The 22,145-nt window shown below is 43.7% G+C and overlaps 1 protein-coding gene across 1 annotated transcript in view; it reads left to right on the forward strand.

Moving 5' to 3' along the window:
* The window catches only part of GLDC (glycine decarboxylase), a 114,849-nt gene extending 98,946 nt beyond the window's left edge, over positions 1-15,903 (forward strand). The window contains exons 22-25 of the mRNA XM_025359401.1: positions 8,180-8,275; positions 12,117-12,289; positions 13,567-13,647; positions 15,224-15,903. Of these exons, the coding sequence (XP_025215186.1) occupies positions 8,180-8,275; positions 12,117-12,289; positions 13,567-13,647; positions 15,224-15,367 (494 nt within the window). The 3' untranslated portion in view covers positions 15,368-15,903. The remainder of the gene's footprint in view (positions 1-8,179; positions 8,276-12,116; positions 12,290-13,566; positions 13,648-15,223) is intronic.
* Positions 15,904-22,145: the final 6,242 nt, after the last annotated feature.

Below are 22,145 nucleotides of genomic sequence, written 5' to 3' on the forward strand. Positions count from 1 at the left end.
TACAGATAGTTTTATTAGTTTGTTGTCCGGGCTGAAGTGCAGTGGTGCCATGGTAGCTCACTGCAGTCTTGAGCTCCTGGGTTCAAGTGATCCTCCTAACTCATCCTCCCAAGTAGCTGGGACCACAGGCACACACCCCCACACCTGGCTAATTTATTTATATATATATTTTTGTAGAGATGGGGTCTTGCTCTGTTGCCCAGGTTGGTCTTGAACTCCTCTGCTCAAGTGATCCTCCCACCTTGGCCTCCCAAAGTGCTGGAGTTATAGGCGTGAGCCACTGCACCCACCCTAAAAATACAATTTTTAGCCTGTTTTTTAACTGTATATTATGAGCATTTTCCCCTGTCACTAAATAATCTTTGAAAGCGGCACTGTCGCCGGGCGCGGTGGCTCAAGCCTGTAATCCCAGCACTTTGGGAGGCCGAGACGGGCGGATCACGAGGTCAGGAGATCGAGATCATCCTGGCGAACACAATGAAACCCTGTCTTTACTAAAAAAATACAAAAAAACTAGCCGGGTGAGGTGGCGGGCGCCTGTAGTCCCAGCTACTCGGGAGGCTGAGGCAGGAGAATGTCATAAACCCGGGAGGCAGAGCTTGCAGTGAGCTGAGATCCGGCCACTGCACTCCAGCCTGGGTGACAGAGCGAGACTCTGTCTCAAAAAAAAAAAAAAAAAAAAAGAAAGTGGCACTGTCAATTCCGTTGTATAGATGTGCCATGATTTAACCAATTGTGTAGTTTTTGTTCCCTTTGTTTGCATTTATTACAATGTGGCAATGAGTATCCTTTGCTTGAAATTTTAAAGAATCTTGCCTGATAATTTCCTTAGGAGAGAGTCATAGAAAAAAAATTATTATCTCAGAGGATATGAATGCACTGAAGCTCTTGACACGTATGGCTTCAATTTTTTTCCCAGAGACTTTGTGCCAATTTATATCTCAGTGATAACATATGAGAGTGGCCATCACACGGGGGCCTAGTGAGGACTGAGAACTAGACAGAAGAACAAGAAAATATATCGTTGCCAATTTGATAGGTGAAAATGACCTTATTGTTTTAGTATATGTAGCCAATGCTCTTAATGTTTCCCCAGTTCTTAGTGCTAACCTTGCCCATCCAGGGAAACTGTGTTCCCCCATCTGTTGTCTACTTCACTCTCTTTCACAGCCGGCTCTCTGATTTCACAGCTTAAAATCATGTTGTTTCCATATTTTAAAAAGATATATAACTGCATCCTATTGGTTTTTTCCCTTATTGCTTATTTGTTCATATTTTAAACTTCCTTATGTTTAATTTTATTTAGTAGTGGCCAGGTGCGGTGGTTCACGCCTGTCATCCAAGCACTTTGGGAGGCTGAGATGGGTTGTCTAAAAGTATGACACTTACATTTACATATAGCACCTAATAATAATGATAAAGACTATGCTGCTGGTTTATGTACTTACTACATAATGCTTATTATTATTATTATTATTATTTTTTTAAGACAGAGTCTCGCTTGGTCACCCAGGCTGGAGTGCAGTGGTGCGATCTTGGCTCACTGCAACCCCACCTCCCAGGTTCAAGCAATTCTCCTGCCTCAGCTTCCCCAGTAGCTGGGACTACAGGTGTTCATCACTACGCTCGGCTGATTTTTGTATTTTTAGTAGAGATGGGGTTTTGCCATGTTGCCCGGGCTGGCCTCAAACTCCTGACCTCAGGTGATCCTCCCACCTTGGACTCCCAAAATGCTGGGATTACAGGTGTGAGCCACTGCGTCTGGCCCCCATCATTATTTTAGAGTGTGTTCCTTCTACTGTAAAAAAAATGTTAACTGTAAAACAGCCTCAGGGCAGTCACTTCAGGAGGTATTCCAGAAGAAGGCATGGTCATCACAAGAGATAGCAGCTCCGTGTGTGTTAGTGTCCCTGAACACCTTCCAGAGGGACAAGATGTCGGAGGTGGGGCCAAGTGCTGTGGCTCATGCCTGCAATCCCAGCAGTTTGGGAGGCCAAGGCAGGAGGGTTGTTTGAGCCCAGGAGTTTGAGACCAGCCTGGGAAACATCATGAGACCCATCTCTTCAAAAAAAAAAAAAAAATTAACCGCCATCGTGGCACACACCTGTAGTCCCAGCTAGTTGGAAGGTTGAGGCAGGAGGATTGCTTGAGCCTGGGAAGTTGAGGCTGCAGTGAGTTGTAATGGTGCCACTGCACTCCAGCCTGGGGGACAGAGTGAGACCCTGTCTCAAAAAAAAAAAGATGTGGAGGTGGAAGACAGTGATATTGAGCATCCTGAATCTGTAGGCCTAGACAAAGGTGTATGTTTGTGTCTTAGTTTTTAACAAAAAAGTTTAAAAAGTAAAAAGAAATTAAATGTAGAAGAAAGCATATAGGATAAGGATATCGAGAAAGAAAATATTTTTGTACAGCTATACAATTGTGTTTTAAGTGTTATTACAAAAGCATCAGAAAGTTTTTAAAAATTTAAAAGTTTATAAAGTAAAAAAGTTACAGTAGGCCAGGCGCAGTGGCTCACGCCTGTAATTCCAGCACTTTGGGAGGCCGAGGCGGGCAGATCACTTGAACTCAGGAGTTCGAGACCAGCCTGGCCAAATGGTGAAACCCTGTCTCTACTAAAAATACAAAAATGAACCAGGCATGGTGGTGTGCGCCCGTAATCCCAGCTACTCGGGTGGCTGAGGCATGATAATCGCTTGAACCCAGGAAGCGGAGGCTGCAGTGAGCCAAGATTGTGCCACTGCACTCCAGCCTGGGCCACAGATTGAGACTCTGCCTCAAAAAAGTTACAGTAAGCTAAGGTTAATTTATTATTGAAGAAAAAAAATTTTTTTAAAAAGTTAATATAGCCTAAGTGTACAGTGTTTACAAAGTCTATGGTAGTACACAGGAATGTCCTAGATCTTCCCATTCACTCACCTCTCACTCACTGACTCATCCAGAGCAACTTCCAGTCCTGCAAGCTCCGTTCATGGTAAGTACCCTACACAGGTGTACCATTTTTTATCTTTTATGTCGTATTTTTGCTCTATCTTTTCTATGTTGAGATATGTTTAGATACACAGATTCGGACCACTGTATTACAATTGCCTACAGTATTCAGTACAGTAAGAGCAAGAGGCTGTACCATGTAGCCTAGGTATATATAGTAGACTTTACCAACTAGTTTATGTAAGCCCACAATGCTGTTTGCACAATGACAAAGTCATCTCACAATGCACTTCTCAGAATATATTCCCTTCATTAAGTGATGCATGACTGTATTCTGCTAGAATGAGGAAAGAGAGGAATTACCCAGGTAAGATGATACTTTTTTTTTTTTTTTTTGAGACAGTTTCGCTCTTGTTGCCCAGACTGGATTATAATGGCGCCTTCTCGGCTCACCTCAACCTCTGCCTCCCGGGTTCAAGTGATTCTCCTACCTCAGCCTCCTGAATAGCTGGGATTACAGGCATGCGCTACCATGCCTGGCTAATTTTGTATTTTTAGTAGAGATGGAGTTTCTCTATGTTGGTCAGGCTGGTCTCGAACTCCTGATCTCAGGTTATCTGCCCACCTTGGCCTCCCAAAGTACTGGGATTACAGGTGTGAGCCACTGCACCAGGCAAGAGGATATATTTTAAAGGAAGAATTTCAAAAATCCATAGCTGTCTACTTTGGGAGGCAAAGGTCACTGTTTGATCTGAATGGAGTTCCCATTAGTAGGAGGAGATGACTTTGTTAGTATCCCAATGTTTTCTTTATGTTTTAATTTCTTGTAAGCCTATCTTTTTTTTTTGAGACAGAGTCTTGCTCTGTCACCCAAGCTAGAGTCCAGTGGTGCAATCTCAGTTCACTGCAACCTCCGCCTCCTGGGCTCAAGCGATTCTCCTGCCTCAGCCTCCCACTGTGAATACAGGCTCCCGCCACTGCACCTGGCTAATTTTTGTATTTTTAGTAGAGACAAGGTTTCGCCATGTTGGCCAGGCTTATTTTGATCTCTTGACCTCAGGTCATCTGCCTTTTTTTTTTTTTTAAATCAGACAAACCCAACTCTGCCTGCAAATACTTGTCCCTGCAGAGGTTTCCAGGTGACCCTTGCTGTATGGGTGGGCAGGGGCCTCAGGGGCTGGGCCCTCACGTCCTTGGCTCACAAGTGACCCTGCTCAGTCCCACTTACCTGAACTCATTCTCAGGGAAACCTCATTCTAGCTTGAACTACAAGGAAACAGCCAGGAGGTTTGATTCTGTTAGTCATGGTCTGTGGATTGCAGCTAAAAGGCTTGACCAAGCATTGATTGCCCAGCAGAGCTTTCCAGAGTAGTTACCGAGTGAGTTCATTTATTCCTCGGCAGCCACCTTGAGGATGGGGGATAAGTAAGGTCTGGTCCCTTCTCTCAAGGAGAGTTTTGAGAAGCCCTGTTTTTCCACAGCACATTCCCATATTGTTCTTACCCTCAGAAGACAATCAATATATGGGGGCGGTGGTTCCCACTTAGCCACCCAATGTTTACCTTGCTTTTCCTTCATCCCACCCGCTCCTGTCCTCCTTGCCCCTTTCACATGGTACCTTCTCAGCTATAGTCACGGTTAGGTCCAGCAGAAACACCTACTCTGTGAACACTGAAACTTGGTTCTGAGTGGTTTATTCAATTTCCACTTGATATTGCCCCGTCATTGCCCTATAGCAGGTTTGTGTGTCCTAAAAGCTGCAAAGAACATCTTAGGATCTGGCTTCTGACAGCCACCAAGTTGAAATTTCATCCTGGCCATGCGCAGTGGCTCAAGCCTGTAATCCCAGCACTCTGGGAGGCCGAGATGGGCGGATCACGAGGTCAGGAGATCGAGACCATCCTGGCTAACACGGTGAAACGCCGTCTCTACTAAAAATACAAAAAATTAGCTGGGCGTGGTGGCGGGCGCCTGTAGTCCCAGCTACTCGGGAGGCTGAGGCAGGAGAATGGCGCGAACCCGAGAGGCGGAGCTTGCAGTGAGAGCCACTGCACTCCAGCCTGGGCGACAGAGCGAGACTCCGTTTCAAAAAAAAAAAAGAAAAGAAAAGAAATTTCATCCCTTTCAGGGCTCACGTAGAGATGGAGAGAGATGCTGGAATTCCACTGCAGTTTCTATTTGAACGCAATAGAATATGGATTTAGAAACTAACATCTGAACTTCATTTAGAAAATGGAGCCCTTCCTAAACCTCTTGGCTGTGGTGGGGCCCTCTTCAGATGGCACTGTGGTATTAGCAGTGCTGTGTTGGGCTTGGCTTGATGGTGCCTTTCAGCTATTACTGAACCTCTGCTTGGAAGACTCTCCTCTTGTGCTGCCAGCAAGAGTGACTCCTCCCCCACTGTGTCCCTCCCTTCCTCCCCTCCCTGCTGTCTGGTGTCATTCTGAGCAGCGAGCTTCCATTAGCTTTCGTCCTCCAATCATTGTCACAATCAGGGCATTTTGTTTTATTTTGTTTAAGAGACGGTCTTGCTCTGTTACCCAGGCTGGAGTGCAGTCACATTATCATAGCTCACTGCAGCCTCAGCCTCCTGGGATCAAGCGATTCTCCCACCTCAGCCTTACACGTAGCTGGTACTACAGGCAGGCACACCTGCACCTAATTTTTTGTTTTTTTGTAGAAACAAGTTCTCACTATGCTGCCCAGGCTTGTTTCAAACTCCTGAGCTCAAGCGATCTTCCTGCCTCGGTCTCCTGAAATGCTGGGATTACAAGTGTGAGCTACCATGCCTGGCTGAATTTTCTGCTTTTGAATCACACTCCTTACAATTTATTCTCCATCACTGTTAGAAAGCATATTTTGGCTGGGCGCAGTGGCTCATGCCTGTAATCCCAGCACTTTGGGAGGCTGAGATGGGGGGATCACTTGAGCCCAGGAGTTTGAGACCAACCTAGCCATAGTGAGACCCCATCTCTACAAAAAATACAAAAATTAGCTGAGCATGGTGGTACACACCTGTAGTCCCAGCTACTCTCAGGAGGCTGAATTAGGAGGATTGTTTGGGCTCAGGAGGTCAAGGCTGCAGTGAGCTGTGATGGCACTACTGCACTCCAGCCTGAGTGACAGAGCACTCAACCTTGTCTCAATTTCTTTTTTCTTTGAGACAGAGTGTCGCTCTGTCGCCAGGCTGGAGTGCAGTGGCGTGATCTTGGCTTACTACAACCTCTGACTCCCGGGTTCAAGCGATTCTCCTGTCTAAGCCTCCCAAGTAACTGGGACTGCAGGCGTGTGCTACTGCGCCCAGCTAATTTTTGTATTTTTAGTACAGACGGGGTTTCACCACGTTGGCCAGGATGGTCTTGATCTCTTGACCTCATGATCCACCTCGCAAAGTGCTGGGATTACAGGCTTGAGCCACCGCGCCTGGCCCCTGTCTCAATTTTTTTAAAGTTTTTTTTTTTTTTTTCCTTAAAGCGTGGTTTAAAAGTATGCAGCTTCAATATATTCAGAGTCTTAGGCTCTTTATAGTTTTATTTTCAAACAAAACCACTTCTTTTATTTATTTATTTATTTTCGGGAGGATGAAGTCTCGCTTTGTCTCCCAGGCTTGAGTGCAGTGGTGCCATCTCGGCTCACTGCAACCACCACCTCCCAGGTTCAAATGATTCTCTCACTCAGTCTCCCGAGTAGCTGGAACTACAGGTGCCTGCCCCTACACCTGGCTAATTTTTGTAATTTTTTTTTTTTTTTTTTCCCGTAGAGACAGGGTTTCACCATATTGGCCAGGCTGGTTTCTAACTCCTGACCTCAAGTGATCTGCCTGCCTCAGCCTCCCAAAGTGCTGAGATTATAGGTGTGACTTCTTTCATATTTATTCATTCTATGAGAAGCATAGCAGTTCGTAGACCGTTTTCAGGGGCTATTAATTACTAGATCTATTCTTCACAGGCTTGAGAAGTTATGCTTGCTCTGAGTCTCTGTAAGTGGATTCATTTTTGCTGAGAGTGAGGAAAGTGGGTTAAGAAGAAGGAGTACATCATTATCTCATGAGTAGATACTTTCCTGGAAGGAAATTCATGAGTTGATGGACCATGGAATTTGGGAGGCCCCGGAGGAATATTGGTCTATTTATTAAAACGCTGACTTAATGGTTTATTCCTGATGATGGTTATGTGGTCAGTAGCTCATTCTGGGGAGCTACTGGCGGCCTGGACCTAGAGAAGAAGTCTGTTTATGAACTACAGGTTGCATATCCCTAATCTGAAAATCTAAAAATTTTCTTAAAAATTTGTATTTATTTTTTTGAGACAGAGTCTCGCTCCTATTGCCCAGGCTGGAGTGCAGTCGTGTGATCGCGGCTCACGGCAGCCTCGACTTCCTAGGCTCAGGTGATTCTATTTTTAGTAGGGATAGGGTTTTGCCATGTTGCCCTGGCTGGTCTGGAACTTCTGATCTAAAATGATCTGCCCACCTCAGCCTCCCAAAGTGCAGAGATTACCGGCATGAGTCACTGTGCCTGGCCTGAAAATCCAAAAATTTTGGGTGCCAACATGAGACTCAAATAAAGATCTACAATTTCAAATAAGGGATATGTCATTGGTAGAACAAAGTGAACTGGGTTGCACAGACTTTGGCCTCATTAACTCCTTGTTACTTACAGTATATTGTTTGACATCACATATTCCTAATTCTTTGTTTGCAGCCTGAAACCAAAACATCAAAAGGTCCTTCAAAGAAACATAAAATTCTGTATGTGTCTTATGGATATTATCTTTGATATATCCATATCTATATACACGCAAAAGTAATTATTTGATATTGAGGGTAAAGTTGCTGAAAAGTGTCAATGGCTCTAGAAATATTTTGTATAAAAGGATCAGGACTATGTGACGCATTTAACTGTTGCCAGTAGATTTTACGTCCTCAGAATAGAAATAATCTCATCCCCAGACACCTCCAGTCAAATGTTCCAGTAATGCCTCCCACCTGCCATTAGCCATAATCAGGTTCACAGGTATGTAGTAAGCTGAAGATCAGACACATCGGCCCAATGTGCTAAACATTTTTATTTGTAATAAGACTAAAATCGTTATTGCCAACAATAAACTTACCCAGTGCCCATGGCTTCTTGGTCCTCACTGATACACGTAAAAAGCCGACACACTTAATCATTAAATTACTTATTCATTTGTTTGGGTAAAACAATAAGCTGATGCTAATCTTGGGCTGAAACAACTTTCCTGAACAGGTTATGTGGGTCATGAATTTATTTTGGACACGAGACCCTTCAAAAAGTCTGCAAATATTGAGGCTGTGGATGTGGCCAAGAGACTCCAGGATTATGGTAAGTGGCTTTTGACATTCATGCCGCCGCCCATGCTGGCTGTGGACAACTTCCTAATGCACAAATGGAAAGTGCAGGCACCACAGTAAACTGATCTGGGGGATAAATGGGGAGCTCAGGATTCTTGGCAACCTCCAAAATAATAGAGAAAAAAGTTTCCTGATGACTGCATTGGTCCTGCCCTTCAGAAGATATTAAAATATGCATCTTGAATCCATTAACAGCCAAGAAAAGAAGTGTTTATGATTAAAATTGAAACCCCAGTGAGTTGTAGTGAGTGTAGTGGTGAAGGAAGCAGAGCAAGTAACCCATCGAAGTGGGAGAGACAAATGGCATTGGAGTTTTATAGCCACCTCCGTCATGGCGTAGCTGTTTCAGCTGCTTCTGGAGATGAAGAAATAAGTGTAGCAGTTTTCACAAAGAAAATGCCACTTTCTTTGAAGCATTTTGAAAGACATGGATCCTTCACCTGTGCATTAGTGGGTGTTCATTCAACTCAGCTCACTGCATTTTCCTAGTGAACAATGTTATTAATATTATAATATTAAGATCGTATTGCTTTTTAGGGGGTTGGGAAGACAGAGTCTCACTCTGTTGCCCAGGTTGGAGTGCAGTGGTGCAATCTCAGCTCACTGCACCCTCCACCTCCCAGGTTCAAGTGATTCTCGTGCCTCAGCCTCCGAAGTAGCTGAACTACAGGTGCCCACCACCATACCCAGCTTTTTTTTTTTGTATTTTTAGTAGAGACGGGGTTTCACCATGTTGGCCAGGCTGGTCTCGGACTCCTGAGCTCAGGCAGTCCACCTGCCTCGGTCTCCAAAAGTGCTGGGATTACAGGTGTGAGCCAGCACGCCCAGCCAATATTGCTATTATAATAATATGAAAATGATATTAATGGTATCAAGGATCTTTCAATTCTCAGAAAGGCTAAGTTGGGGAGAACTTTGCCATTCGATGGATATGGAGTCCTATCTGAGTTTTAATGACTTGTTTTGGGAAGAAAAGAGAAAAATCTTTTAAATTTACTAGTTTCACTAATGCATCGTAATGGGAATCCCACGTGTGTGACTCACTCTCAAATGATCTTATTATGCAGTTACACTGATAATAGATGGGAAAGCCAGAGAAAGGCTTCATTAATGAAATTACCAATCCCATCCTCAAGATCTCCGCTTGACACCTCTTGTAACCTGACAGTAGAACTCCTTTCTCCTGACAGCCTCCCGGCTAGTGATTGGGTAATGGCCGATTCAGGATAAGACACTCACTTTGTGGATGCCTTGCCTACTTCACACATCTAACTGCAACAGCATTTGCAAGGAGAGGAGGGGCTCACAGGGAAATGGTAACTGAAGTTACCACCCAGTGTTTCCAAATCATGTTGTCTCCCGACCTCAGTGTTATTTTGATGATTGATAGAACCGTTTCCACACTTGTCCAAAAGCCCAGAATTGTCCAGGTGCCTGGCATACAGTAGGCACTCAACACCTAGTGTTAATAAATGGGAGACCAAATGAATAGCTAAGTCAAAAAGCAAGGAACATGACAACACAGTTTCCAGGTCTTAAGCATAACTGCTAAATGTGAATTTTTAAGGAAGAGAGCTAATAATCTGTATATTTAACACACAGCTCCTGTAGGAGTCTTTCAGGCAAGTTGGGGGCATACTGCCTTATACAGCAGTTCCAGGCTAATTATCAGACCTATTATCAGAATCACCTGGCATGTTTTATGATTCATAGATTTTTGGGCCCTACCTTGGACTTCCTGAATCAGGGTCCAGATGCAGGAATTTTTTTTGCAAGAACTCAGGTGGTTCAAAATATGGGAACCACTACAGCAGAATATGTTGGACTAAATTTGCTCACACAGGGAATTAAGGGCAGACATGATAGGTAATCAGCTTGTTCTCTTAAAAAAAAATCCCAGTCTGGTTTGAGTGACAAAGGTATATGTATTTACCAAAACTCATTAAGTGGTACAGTTAGGATTTGTGCATTTCACTGTAAGTTTTATCACAAAAATATGTGAACAGATATTGAATTCTAGTCATGATATGTATGCTGAAGGGTTTAAGAGTGAAGTGTACTAATGACTGCAGTGTACTTTGAAATGCATCAGAAAGTAAGGCAGATAGCTGGATGAGTAGATATGTGATAAAGCAAACAACGGCATTGTAGAATCTAGGTGGCGGGTATATGGGTGCTCACCTACAGTCCACAGTCCTTTCAACTCATCTGAATGTTAGTGGGTTTTTTTTGTTTTTTTGTTTTGTTTTGTTTTTAAATAGAGACAGGGTCTCACTCTGTCACCCAGGCTGGAGTGCAGTGTTGTGATCTTGACTCACTGCAGGCTCAACTCCTGGGTTCAAGTGATCCTCCCAACTCAGCTTTCTAAGTAGCTGGGACTACAGGCACATACCACTACACCTGGCTAATTTTTGTATTTTTTGTAGAGACGGGGTTTTGCCATATTGCCCAGGCAAGTCTCAAACTGCTGGGCTTAAGCAATCCGCTGGCTTTGGCCTCCCAAAGTGCTGGGATTATAGGTGTGTGAGCCACAGCGCCTGGCCTGAACATTTTTAAATAAAATGTTGGTAGAGAATTTTTTAAATCATGCAGATGTGACTCGAAAGTACCCCATGTAATTATGATGCTCACCAGAATTTGAGAACCACTGCACATTGGGGCAAGATTAGTTCAGAGGTGTCTCAACTTGGGAGTTGTTCTTCAGCTTTTAAAAGTTTCATAGGGCCGGTGCGGTGGCTCATGCCTGTTATCCCTGCATGTTGGGAGGCAGAGACAGGCAGATCAGTTGACCTCGGTAGCTGGAGACCAGCCTGGACAACATGGCAAAACCCTGTCTCTGCAACAAAAAAAAAATTAGCCGGCTATGGTGGCGTGCACCTGTAGTCTCAGTTACTTGGAAGGCTTAGGTGGGAGGATCATTTGAGCCCAGAAGGTTGAGGCTGCAGTGAGCCGTGAGTGTGCCAGTGTACTCTAGCCTGAGCAATAGAGCAAGACTCTGTCTCAAAAAAAAAAAAAAAAACTTCATAGAAAAAATACAAGAAATGGAAAATGTTGTTTTTGATTTTTGTCCTGGAAATCTCTCTCTTGACTATGTGTCTTGTTGCATCACCTTACGTGCAAACCTTTGGAAACAGAAACACACTGAGCCTGTGTTCAATGTAAAGGCAAAGGCTTTCCACATAGTGGCCAAACTTCAGTTTCCTTATTGTACAAAATGGGGACAATAAGATTTGCTCCAGAGTCCTTAGCTCTTGTTATCTCATTATTTAACTTTTGATAAGCTATATTTTTATTTCTCTTAATTACAAGTAATACATGATAATTACTGAAAGATTCTAAAGTATAATCGAAGTGAAGTAAAAATCCCAGTCTCATTTTCTGGCCATAGTTACAGTTAACATTTTATATTTTCTTCAAGGCATCTTCCCTCATAAGATGTGCATATATTATATAAGTACTTTGTTCTTTTATTTATATATAGACATGGAATATCATTATGTGGCTTGCTTTTTTTACTTAATATTTTTGAATGTTTAGCCAGTTTAACAAATTGACATACTTTTGAATGGTTGTCTATTTACTGTATGGGCGCTCTGTAAAATTTGCTTATTTGATCCTCTATTGTTGGATATTAGGTTGTTTCCTAAATTTTTCTTCTATAAACAGTGCTGAGATGAATCCCCATATACATACATTTGCAAGTATCTGATGATTTTCTTAGGATAAAGTATAAAAGGGGATAGGAACTTTTCTTCCAAACGGGGTAGGCCACTAACGTTCAGTGAGGCAATTTCTCCTGTCTCCCTTTGCAGGATTTCACGCCCCTACCATGTCCTGGCCTGTGGCAGGGACCCTCATGGTTGAGCCCACTGAGTCAGAGGACAAGGCAGAGCTGGACAGATTCTGTGATGCCATGATCAGCATTCGGCAGGAAATTGCTGACATTGAGGAGGGCCGCATCGACCCCAGGGTCAATCCGCTGAAGGTGCGTAGGCCCTGGAACTTTGCTTGAAATGTTCCTTAAACTAGAAAATGATGTCTGGACAGTGTACCAGCACCTCCTGAACTCTCAACTGAGGATGATACTCTTCCCTAGAATAAGGTAATTCTTCTGAGAAGATGCAGTTGTTACTCTGAAGTTTGCATCGTCTTGAACAGCATAGCAGTTACTCAAGGATGATGTGGTTGTGGAAACTGTCCACAACTGTCTAGTTGGAGAATTTGTAACATTCTGTGTCTCTGTTTGATGTACTGTAGTGAGATTATGGCATAAATAAGATTTACATATTCACATCACAAACTCTGCACAAGCACACATTCTTATATTAGAGCAGTTATCTCTGAGAAAACTGTATTAGCATTTGGACTGGATGTTACAATGTTTATGCTCCATGTTGGGGAAAAGTTGGTTGGGCATTACTCTACCTCTTCTAAAACATGTTAATTGTATATGTGGTCAGAGTCCTAAGTTTCTTGTTAGTCCAGATATTAAGCTGGAAGATCAGGAGTGGAGAATACCATGAAGGCTGTGGTTGTGTCTTCATGGCTATAACCCAGAGAACAAGTCTGATATGCTGCAGCAGCTGGGGCAGGTTCCCGAACTGCCTGCCTGCAGGAGAGGGCAGGGACCAGTGACTTGCAGAAGGCAGGCACCTCTCTAGAGGTGTGTTCACAGAGTCATGGAGGCATACAAGATGATTATGTTTACCACCATTTATTTCTCTTTTCTCTCTGAAGACTCCTGCTTCTTTCAGGATTTAGGCGATTTAGGCTATTCTTTCAATGGCAATAAACATTTCAAAGAGCATAATAGTTATAATACAGGTGGGTAATACTGCTCATAGGATGATATCAGATTTTAAAATGAGCCAAATTATGTTATATGCTGTTTATCAACATATGCAGTAATAGTATAAAAGCATGATGAGAATGGTAAACACCAAATTCAGAAGAGTGGTTAGCACTGGGAAGGGGATATACAGGCAGCTCCAAACGTGTAGGTAATTTTTTCTAAAAGGTGAAGCAAATATGACAGAATGTTCATTAGACTCTGCTGGGTGGTAGATGTGATGATTATTACCATAACATTCTGATATTTAAAATATTTCACAATTACAAATCACATTCTACCCCCTAAATTGAAAGAAAACCACAGCTTTCTCTGCCTGGGCTCCTGTCAGAAGCTTGAGGGTTGAGGTGCAGGGTGGGAGGAGAAGAGAGTGTATTGCTCTGACCCCTCCCCTGTCCATATCTCTGTCTCAGATGTCTCCACACTCCCTGACCTGCGTTACCTCCTCCCACTGGGACCGGCCTTATTCCAGAGAGGTGGCAGCGTTCCCACTCGTAAGTTCTCTGAACCTGAATGTGCCAGCTGGGAAGGCACGGGCCAGCTACTATCCTGAGGGGTGTACACTCTTAGCCTCCTCATTATAGAAATTGTATGTGGCGCACCTTGTGAAATAAGGGCCTTGACGAGGAACGAGGAGCAAAGAAATTGGCTTTCAGAGGCGAGGTCATACAGTATCAACTACAGGTCTGGGAACTCATAGGGAACACAGTGGGGGAAAACTGAATACGAGTCCTGCCCAGTGGACCGATGTGCTTCCCTCCACCGTGGGACAGGGAGATGGCGCCCAATGCAACCTTCCTTTCCTTTCTGATTCTTATATGGAGGAGAAGGTTCTGTGTAGTCTGTTTGAGTGAGATAGGGAGAAGGTTCAAAATGTGCCAAATTATGCTATGTGCGGTTTACGGATCTGTGCAGTAATAGTATAAAAACATAATGCGAATGGTAAATCCTGTATTCAGGATAATGGTTGTCATTGGAGAGGAGGGCAAACAAAATGATGCTTTTTTTTTTTTTTGAGACAGACAGAGTCTTGCTCTGTCACCCAGGCTGGAGTGCAGTGGCATGATCTCGGCTCACTGCAAGCTGCACCTCCCGGGTTCACGCCATTCTCCTGCCTCAGCCTCCCAAGTAGCTGGGACCACAGGCGCCTGCCACCACACCTACCTAATTTTTTGTATTTCTAGTAGAGACAGGGTTTCACCATGTTAGCCAAGATGGTCTTGATCTCCTGACCTCGTGATCCACCCACCTCGGCCTCCCAAAGTGCTGGGATTGCAGGCGTGAGCCACCGCGCCCAGCTGATGCTTTTTTTTTTTAATTGTTCAAACTTTTATTTTATGCACAGTATGAGAAATTAACTTTTTTTTTTTTTTTTTTGAGACATAGTTTCTCTCTTGTTGCCCAGGCTGGAGTGCAATGGCACAATCTCGGCTCACCACAACCTCTACCTCCCGGGTTAAAGCAATTCTCCTACCTCAGCCTCCCAAGTAGCTGGAATTACAGGCATGCGCCACCATGCCCAGCTAATTTTGTATTTTTAGTAGAGATGGGGTTTCTCCATGGTCAGGCTGGTCTCAGACTCCTTGACCTTAGATGATTCGCCCACCTCGGCCTCCCAAAGTGCTGGGATTAAAGGCGTGAGCCACCGTGCCTGGCAGAGAAATTAACTTTTAAATAAACTGAATTTATGGAAAATGACATGGCAAATAAATTAGACATATGTTAAAAGAGAAGGTCAGCTAAATATCCAAACTTAAGGATATAATGGGCATAGATAAACGTAGATTCCAAAGTCTTCTTTAAGAGGTTGAAGTCCTTCAAACACAACTTTGCTATAAACGATCCAGAGATCAACAGCACATGGGGATGCTTAGCAGGGGTGGTGATCAGGGATGTTTCCTGGGAGATGCCTCGTTTTTTCACTGGTAATGTAGGGTTGGATTTTAGGTTCTCAGAATATTTGTTGGGCTGATGGTGTCTTAGGCTGTGGGAATAGCATTGCCCACTCCTTTTCCCTAAGAGAAACCTCTCAGAACATCTCACAGCATTTCCATCTTTTGTCCTTTGCAGCCCTTCGTGAAACCAGAGAACAAATTCTGGCCAACAATTGCCCGGATTGATGACATATATGGAGATCAGCACCTGGTTTGTACCTGCCCACCCATGGAAGTTTATGAGTCTCCATTTTCTGAACAAAAGAGGGCCTCTTCTTAGTCCTAAGTTTAAGGGACTGATTTGATGCCTCTCCCCAGATCATTTGATAAGCAAGAAAGATTTCATCTCCCACCCCAGCCTCAAGTAGGAGTTTTATATACTGTGTATATCTCTGTAATCTCTGTCAAGGTAAATGTAAATACAGTAGCTGGAGGGAGTCGAAGCTGCTGGTTGGAAGATGGATTTGCTTTGGTATTCTGCTTCCATATGTGCCAGCTGCCTGGATTGGGAGCCACTTTGTTTTTTGCATAGAAAGTTTTAGGGATTTTAACTTTTAATGTGGCAAGTTTGCAGACATCATAGAGGCTAGCCTGGAGACTTAATAGACATATATTTGTTCCAAAAAAGTCCGCATGGACTGTGCCATCTGTGGGAAATCCCAGGGCAAATGTTTACATTTTGTATACCCTGAAGAATTCTTTTTCTCCTAATATGCCTAATCTGTAATCACATTTCTGAGTGTTTTCCTCTTTTTCTGTGTTTTTTTTTTATCTGCATTTATTAGTATTCTAATAAAAGCATTTTGATTGAAAGAATGCCTTTTTCTTGGTCTGCTTTATAGTGTTACCACCATTATACCCTAGGTTCAGTGGGAGCTGAAGGGCAATGAGACCAACCAACCCAATAGCCATTGTTACATCATCAGTTTTGCCTTTGATGGCTGAAGAAACAGTTGTCGTCTTGGTCAACAGTGAAGGCCACTTTGGCCCTTTTTGTTAGAATTGAGTTAGACTGCATGTAACTGTACTCCAGCTATGGAAGTTCAATCAAATAGCAATTTATCTTTTCTCATTTAAGTCCAGAGGTAATAAGCCAAGCACTGGTTCTCCTTCAGTTTTCCTGCTTTGCCTTCCTTTGCATATAGTTTTCATCCGCATGATCTCAAGATGGCTATTGCAGTTTCAGGCATCACATACCCATTCTAGTCAGGATTAAAAGAGAAGAGCAAAGACCATGCGCAATGGCTTACGCCTGTAATCCCAGCACTTTGGGAGGCTGAGGCGGGAGGATCACCTGAGGTCAGGAGTTAGAGACCAGCCTGGCCAACATAGTGAAACCCCATCTCTACTAAAAATACAAAAAATTAGCTGGGCATGGTGGGGCACACCTGTAGTCCCAGCTATTTGGGAGGCTGAAGTGGGAGAATTTCTTGAACCCAGGAGGCAGAGGTTGCAGTGAGCTGAGATTGCACCACTGCACTCCAGCCTGGGCAACAGAGTGAGATCTTGCCTCAAAAAAAAAAAAAAGAGCAAAAGGCAGATTCCATCCAAGTCTGCTTCTTTTGAAATGTTTTCCAATAGGTTCTACTCAGTAACTGCTGCAGCTGGCCAAAACCGGTTCAAATCTCACTCCCAGCTACAAAGAAGTGTGGGGAAGTGTTTTACCTGGGCATGTTACTGCCCCAAACAAAATCAGGAGTATGTTAATTTTTAAAAAGCTGGGGGAGAATGGGTTTTAGGTCGGCAACTAGCATGCCTGTCACAAATGACTTTCCCCTAGAAGTAGCAAATGCTCTAATGCTGACTACTTGATTCCTTGCATGGCAGCTTCCTCCAGCATTACTCAGTATCCCTAGGCTTTAATGCTAGTAGTCTGGACATAAGGTCTGGGTGCTCTATTGAATTATCTGCAAGTATTCCACTTATTTTTATATTTAAAAAGTTTATACAACAATTTAGCCTAACAATGCAGTACAGAAGTGATAGGCCTTTTTAACATAATAATTAAATGATATCTATTAAATAGTGCATCTCAGGTATCAATTTTTTTTTTTTTTTTTCTCAGACAGAGTTTCACTCGTCACCCAGGCTGGAGTGCATTGGTGCAATCTCGGCTCACTGCAACCTCTGCCTCCCAGGTTCAAATGATTCTCCTGCCTCAGTCTCCAAAGTAGCTGGGATTACAGGTGCCCAAAACCACACCCGGCTAATTTTTGTATTTTTATAGAGATGGGGTTTTGCCATGTTTGCCAGGCTGGTCTCGAACTCCTGACCTCAGGCCTCCAAATGCTGACCTCAGCCTCTCAAGTGCTGGGATTACAGGTGTGAGTCACTGCACCCGGCTTGATATTCTTTTAAGTGTTTGAAATGTACTACCTCATTTGACCCTCACAATGTTCCACTCTTACGCATGTGGGGAAGGGTATGAAGAGATGCCTAAAGTCCCACTACCAGTCAGTAAGAGGGAGGGGCAGAATTTGGACCCAGCCTGACTGCCTCTAGTACCTATCGGCCAAAACAGGATACCCTGCTGCCATGGGAACTGCAGACCTGGGGACTCTGCCCTTCCTGAGTTGGAAACCATGCTTAGTGCAAGCTAGCCATCAGGGCCTGGAGCGGCCCCTTCTTAGGAAGGACAAGTGTATGACAGTAAATAATGGAAGCAAACAGCAATTCTTTTCTACTTACTTTACACAGTGTTTATCGTTGAGTGCCAAGGTTGTTTCCATGGCTATTATCCATTACTTACCACTAGAACATAGCAGAGCGAAACACAGGCGATTAAGAGTCAAGTGAATCACTTGTTCTTCACTATTAATTGCTCATGTATTACCTAATGCTTGTGCCAGTCTTTCTCTGCCCCGGGTCTCATCCTGAAAGGCACCGCCCCTTGGAACCCTGTCCCCAGCCACCTTGCTTTGCTAGTCGTTCTCTGTATTTCATCCTAGCCATTCTCTGTATTTCATTTCAAAAATGCGTTCTTCATATCCCCATGAAATAGGCTTTCTCTGTTATCTTCTATCTTGGCCCTTGGTTTGCTTCCTCCTGTACCCTGGGCACAATCATAATTAATTTTTTAATGTTCACTCAGTTTTTGTCTCTATGTTTTGGTCTCTCTAGCATATCTTACCCATTGTTGGATTCTCAGTGCTGAGCCAGGGCCTTCCAAGTAGTATGTGTTCAACAAATAAAGAGAAATATGGGCCAGTCGTGATGATTCATGCCTGTAATCCAGCACTTTGGGAGGCCAAGGCCGGTAGATTGCCTGAGCTCAGGAGTTCGAGACCAGCCTGGCCAACATGGTGAAACCTCGTCTCTACTAAAAATACAAAAAACTAGCAGGACATGGTGGTCCCAGCTACTCAGGAGGCTGAAGCACAAGAATCGCTTGAACCTGGGAGGCAGAGTTTGCAGTGAGCAGAGATCACTGCAGTCCACCCTGGGTGACAGAGCAAGACTCTGTCTCAAAAAAAAAGGAAAAGAAATATGGTGGGCTGGGCACAGTGGCTCACCCCTATAATCTCAGCGCTTTGACAGGCTGAGGTGGGTGGATCACTTGAGGTCAGGAGTTCAAGACCAGCCTGGCCAACATGGTGAAACCCTGTCTCTACTAAACATATAAAAATTAGCTGGGTGTGGCAGCATGTGCCTATAATCCCAGCTACTAGGGAGGCTGAGGCAGGAGAATCACTCGAACCTGGGAGGCAGAGGTTGCAGTGAGCCAATATCACACCACTGCACTCCAGCCTGGGCAACAGAGCGAGACTCCGTCTCAAAAAAAAAAAAATTATAAGGTTTTTGCTTTTTTTTTCTTTTAAGCTCATCAGCTATCATTAGTGTATGTTACGTGCGCCCAAGACAATTCTTCCAATGTGGCCCAGTGAAGCCAAAAGATTGGATACTCCTGCATATTATTGTTCCTATGGGAAGTATCCATACAAATTCATACAAACAAATGACTATTTTCAACCTACATCAAGAAAAAGATCATGGCTTTCATTCTTTCACAAATTAACTTCTGGAACAAAGCTAGGGATTGCATGCAATTTCTTCTGAATTCAGCAGAATCTATGGAGGATTGAAAAAAAAACCTACAAATTCCTTTTTGAGTGGAAGTGCATGAAAGGAAACAACTCTGGTTGCTGTAAGAGGTCTAGGGTTTTCAGAACTGACCCAAGTGAAATTTTAGTGTGCTTTTCATTTGTTTGTTGCATTGTTGCATTTAGTTTAACCTCACTAGTAAAGTATTTGTACAGTTCTGGGTGTAACATTTTAAATTTCCTACAAAAGAGTTGTGAAGAAAATTTGAAAAATCAAAACAAAATACTCAGTGAGACTCAGAAGATTTAAGTGCATTAAATAACAACCAAAGTCATAAACTCCCAAAAAGCAGGGTGGAATCCAACAGCTCCAGGATTGAGGTCAGTCATCCTAAAAAAATGCAGACTTCCCCCACCGGTGTTGTCACTGGGAACTTGATCTAAAACTGCTAGTTGCAGCAGAAGCAGCAAGCAGCCAAAGTTGAACTAGATGCAGATTCTTTCTTGAAAAGTCTGGCATAAAGAATGGGGAAAAAAAAAAAGACAACTTGCTTGTGTTCAAGACATTTCATCCAATATGAACTACAAAGGAATATCAATGTTATGCAAAATACAAACTCTAGATGTTTTTATTGGTTAAAAGAAGCTTACTGGTTATATGCATTCCAAAATACAGTGAAGAAAATTCTATCCACGGACAAGGCAGTTGGGGTAGGCTATTAAATAAACTTGCAAATAGCAAAAGAGTGAGTATAGTCTGGCATCAGACATGTTGGAGGGTGGGAATGGAGGGTTAGCTAGCAACATTTTTTTTTTTTTTTTAAAGACTGCCACCCAGGTTGGAGTACAGTGGCACAATAAGGGCTAACTGCAGCCTTGACCTTCCTGGCTCAAGCGATCCTTCTTCCTCACCCTCACAAGTAGCTGAGACTACAGGTGCATGCCACCATGCCCAGCTAGTTTTTTTTTTTGAATTTTAGAAGAGATGAGGTCTTACTATGTTGCCCAGGCTGGTCTCAAACTCCTGAGCTTAAGCAATCCTCCCGCCTTGGCCTCCCAAAGTGCTGGGATTACAAGTGTAAGCTACTGCATTGGTCCAGCATCACTATTTCTGTATTTTGTCACAAAGACAGCAGTTAGTCTGGGACAGTGTCTGCCATTCATAGAAGTGCTGTCAATCTGAAGCCTAATGCTACTAAGCATGAGGCTATTTTGGGAGAAGAGGCTGAACGAAGGTGCTATAGTTTCACAGGCTCAATATAGTCCTTAAGCAATTATTTCCCAGAAGTAAGTTGCATTTAAGAATGAAGCTTGGGCCGGGCGCGGTGGCTCAAGCCTGTAATCCCAGCACTTTGGGAGGTCGAGACGGGTGGATCACGAGGTCAGGAGATCGAGACCATCCTGGCTAACACGGTGAAACCCCGTCTCTACTAAAAAAAATACAAAAAACTAGCCGGGCGAGGTGGCGGGCGCCTGTAGTCCCAGCTACTCGGGAGGCTGAGGCAGGAGAATGGTGTAAACCCGGGAGGCGGAGCTTGCAGTGAGCTGAGATCCGGCCACTGCACTCCAGCCTGGGCGACAGAGCGAGACTCCGTCTCAAAAAAAAAAAAAAAAAAAAAGAATGAAGCTTGGCCAGGTGTGGTGGCTCATGCCTGTAATCCCAGCACTTTGCGAGGCCGAGGTGGGTGGATCAGTTGAGGTCAGGAGTTCAAGACCAGCCTGGCCAACATGGTGAAACTCCATCTCTGCCAAAAATACCACACACACAAAAAGTAGCTGGTCATGGTGGTGCACACCTATAGTCCCAGCTACTCAGGAGGCTAAGGCAGGAGACTCGTTTGAACCCGGAAGGTGGAGATTGCAGTGAGCCAAGATCGCACTACTGCACTCCAGCCTGGGCGACAAGAGCAAGACTCGGTCCCCCCCCCCAAAAAAAAAAAAAAAAAAGGAAATAAAGAAAAATAAAAAAGATCATGGTAATTATAGTATGAAAATAAGGGGAGTCTTTAAAAGAAATATGCATCACACAACAATCATTGTCAGGTATTTTCAGATGAAATTTAGTCAGGCTGCATATCAGTTCTTTGTTTCTTTTGTAGCAAGGAGGTCTCCCTATGTTGCCTAGGCCGGTCTCAACTCCTGGTCTCAGCAGATTTTCCCACCTCGGCCTCCCAAAGTGCTGGGATTATAGGCGTGAGCCACCATACCTGGCCAGGTCTCTTTGGAATACTGTCCAAACCTGATGTCAAGGGCAAAAGGACATAAGATAAATTAAAAGTAAATTCTTGAGTAAATAATTGAACAACAGTGAGGCAGAAAAAATAGTGAAAACTAACCTATAGATTTGAATTTAAATTCTAGCCCCACTAATGACTAACTGTGACTTAGGGAAAGTAACTAACTCTCTGAAACTGCTTCCTTCTCTGTAAAATGGTGATAACTACATTTACCTGAGTGCTGTTGGTATTGTTCAGACATTATTTCAGTTACAGAGGTGAATAATACCAAGAGCACTCACTTCTCTTTTTAGATACAGACTGAATATGTATGGGAAATATTCCCATCCCTACTTCAAAGACATGTACATGCTGGTGAAATATTCCTGTTTTCCTCACTTGAATTTCCTCAGGAAATATTCCTCTTTACCTATTTTCCATAGAAAAAATAGGTTCTAAAGGAAGAAAAGGAAGTCTGCAGGTGGTAGAAATAAAGAGAGAACACACAGAACTTGAAACCACATGGCCTATAGAGGTCCCTAGACTGGATACGTTGTGCCTTAGGAATTAGGGGGTTTCGATAACGCTGGGGAAGGCCAGGCATGATGGCTCACGCCTGTAATCCCAGCACTTTGGGAGGATGAGGCGGGAGGATCGTGAGGTCAGGAGTTTGAGACCAGCCTGGCCAATACCCCATCTCTACTAAAAATACAAAAATTAGCCAGGTGTGGTGGCGCATGCCTGTAGTCCCAGCTACTCAGGAGGCTGAGGCAGAAGAATTGCTTGACCTGGGAGGCAGAGG

The sequence above is a fragment of the Theropithecus gelada genome, chromosome 15 (assembly GCF_003255815.1).
Source record: "Theropithecus gelada isolate Dixy chromosome 15, Tgel_1.0, whole genome shotgun sequence".
NCBI classification, from domain to species: domain Eukaryota; kingdom Metazoa; phylum Chordata; class Mammalia; order Primates; family Cercopithecidae; genus Theropithecus; species Theropithecus gelada.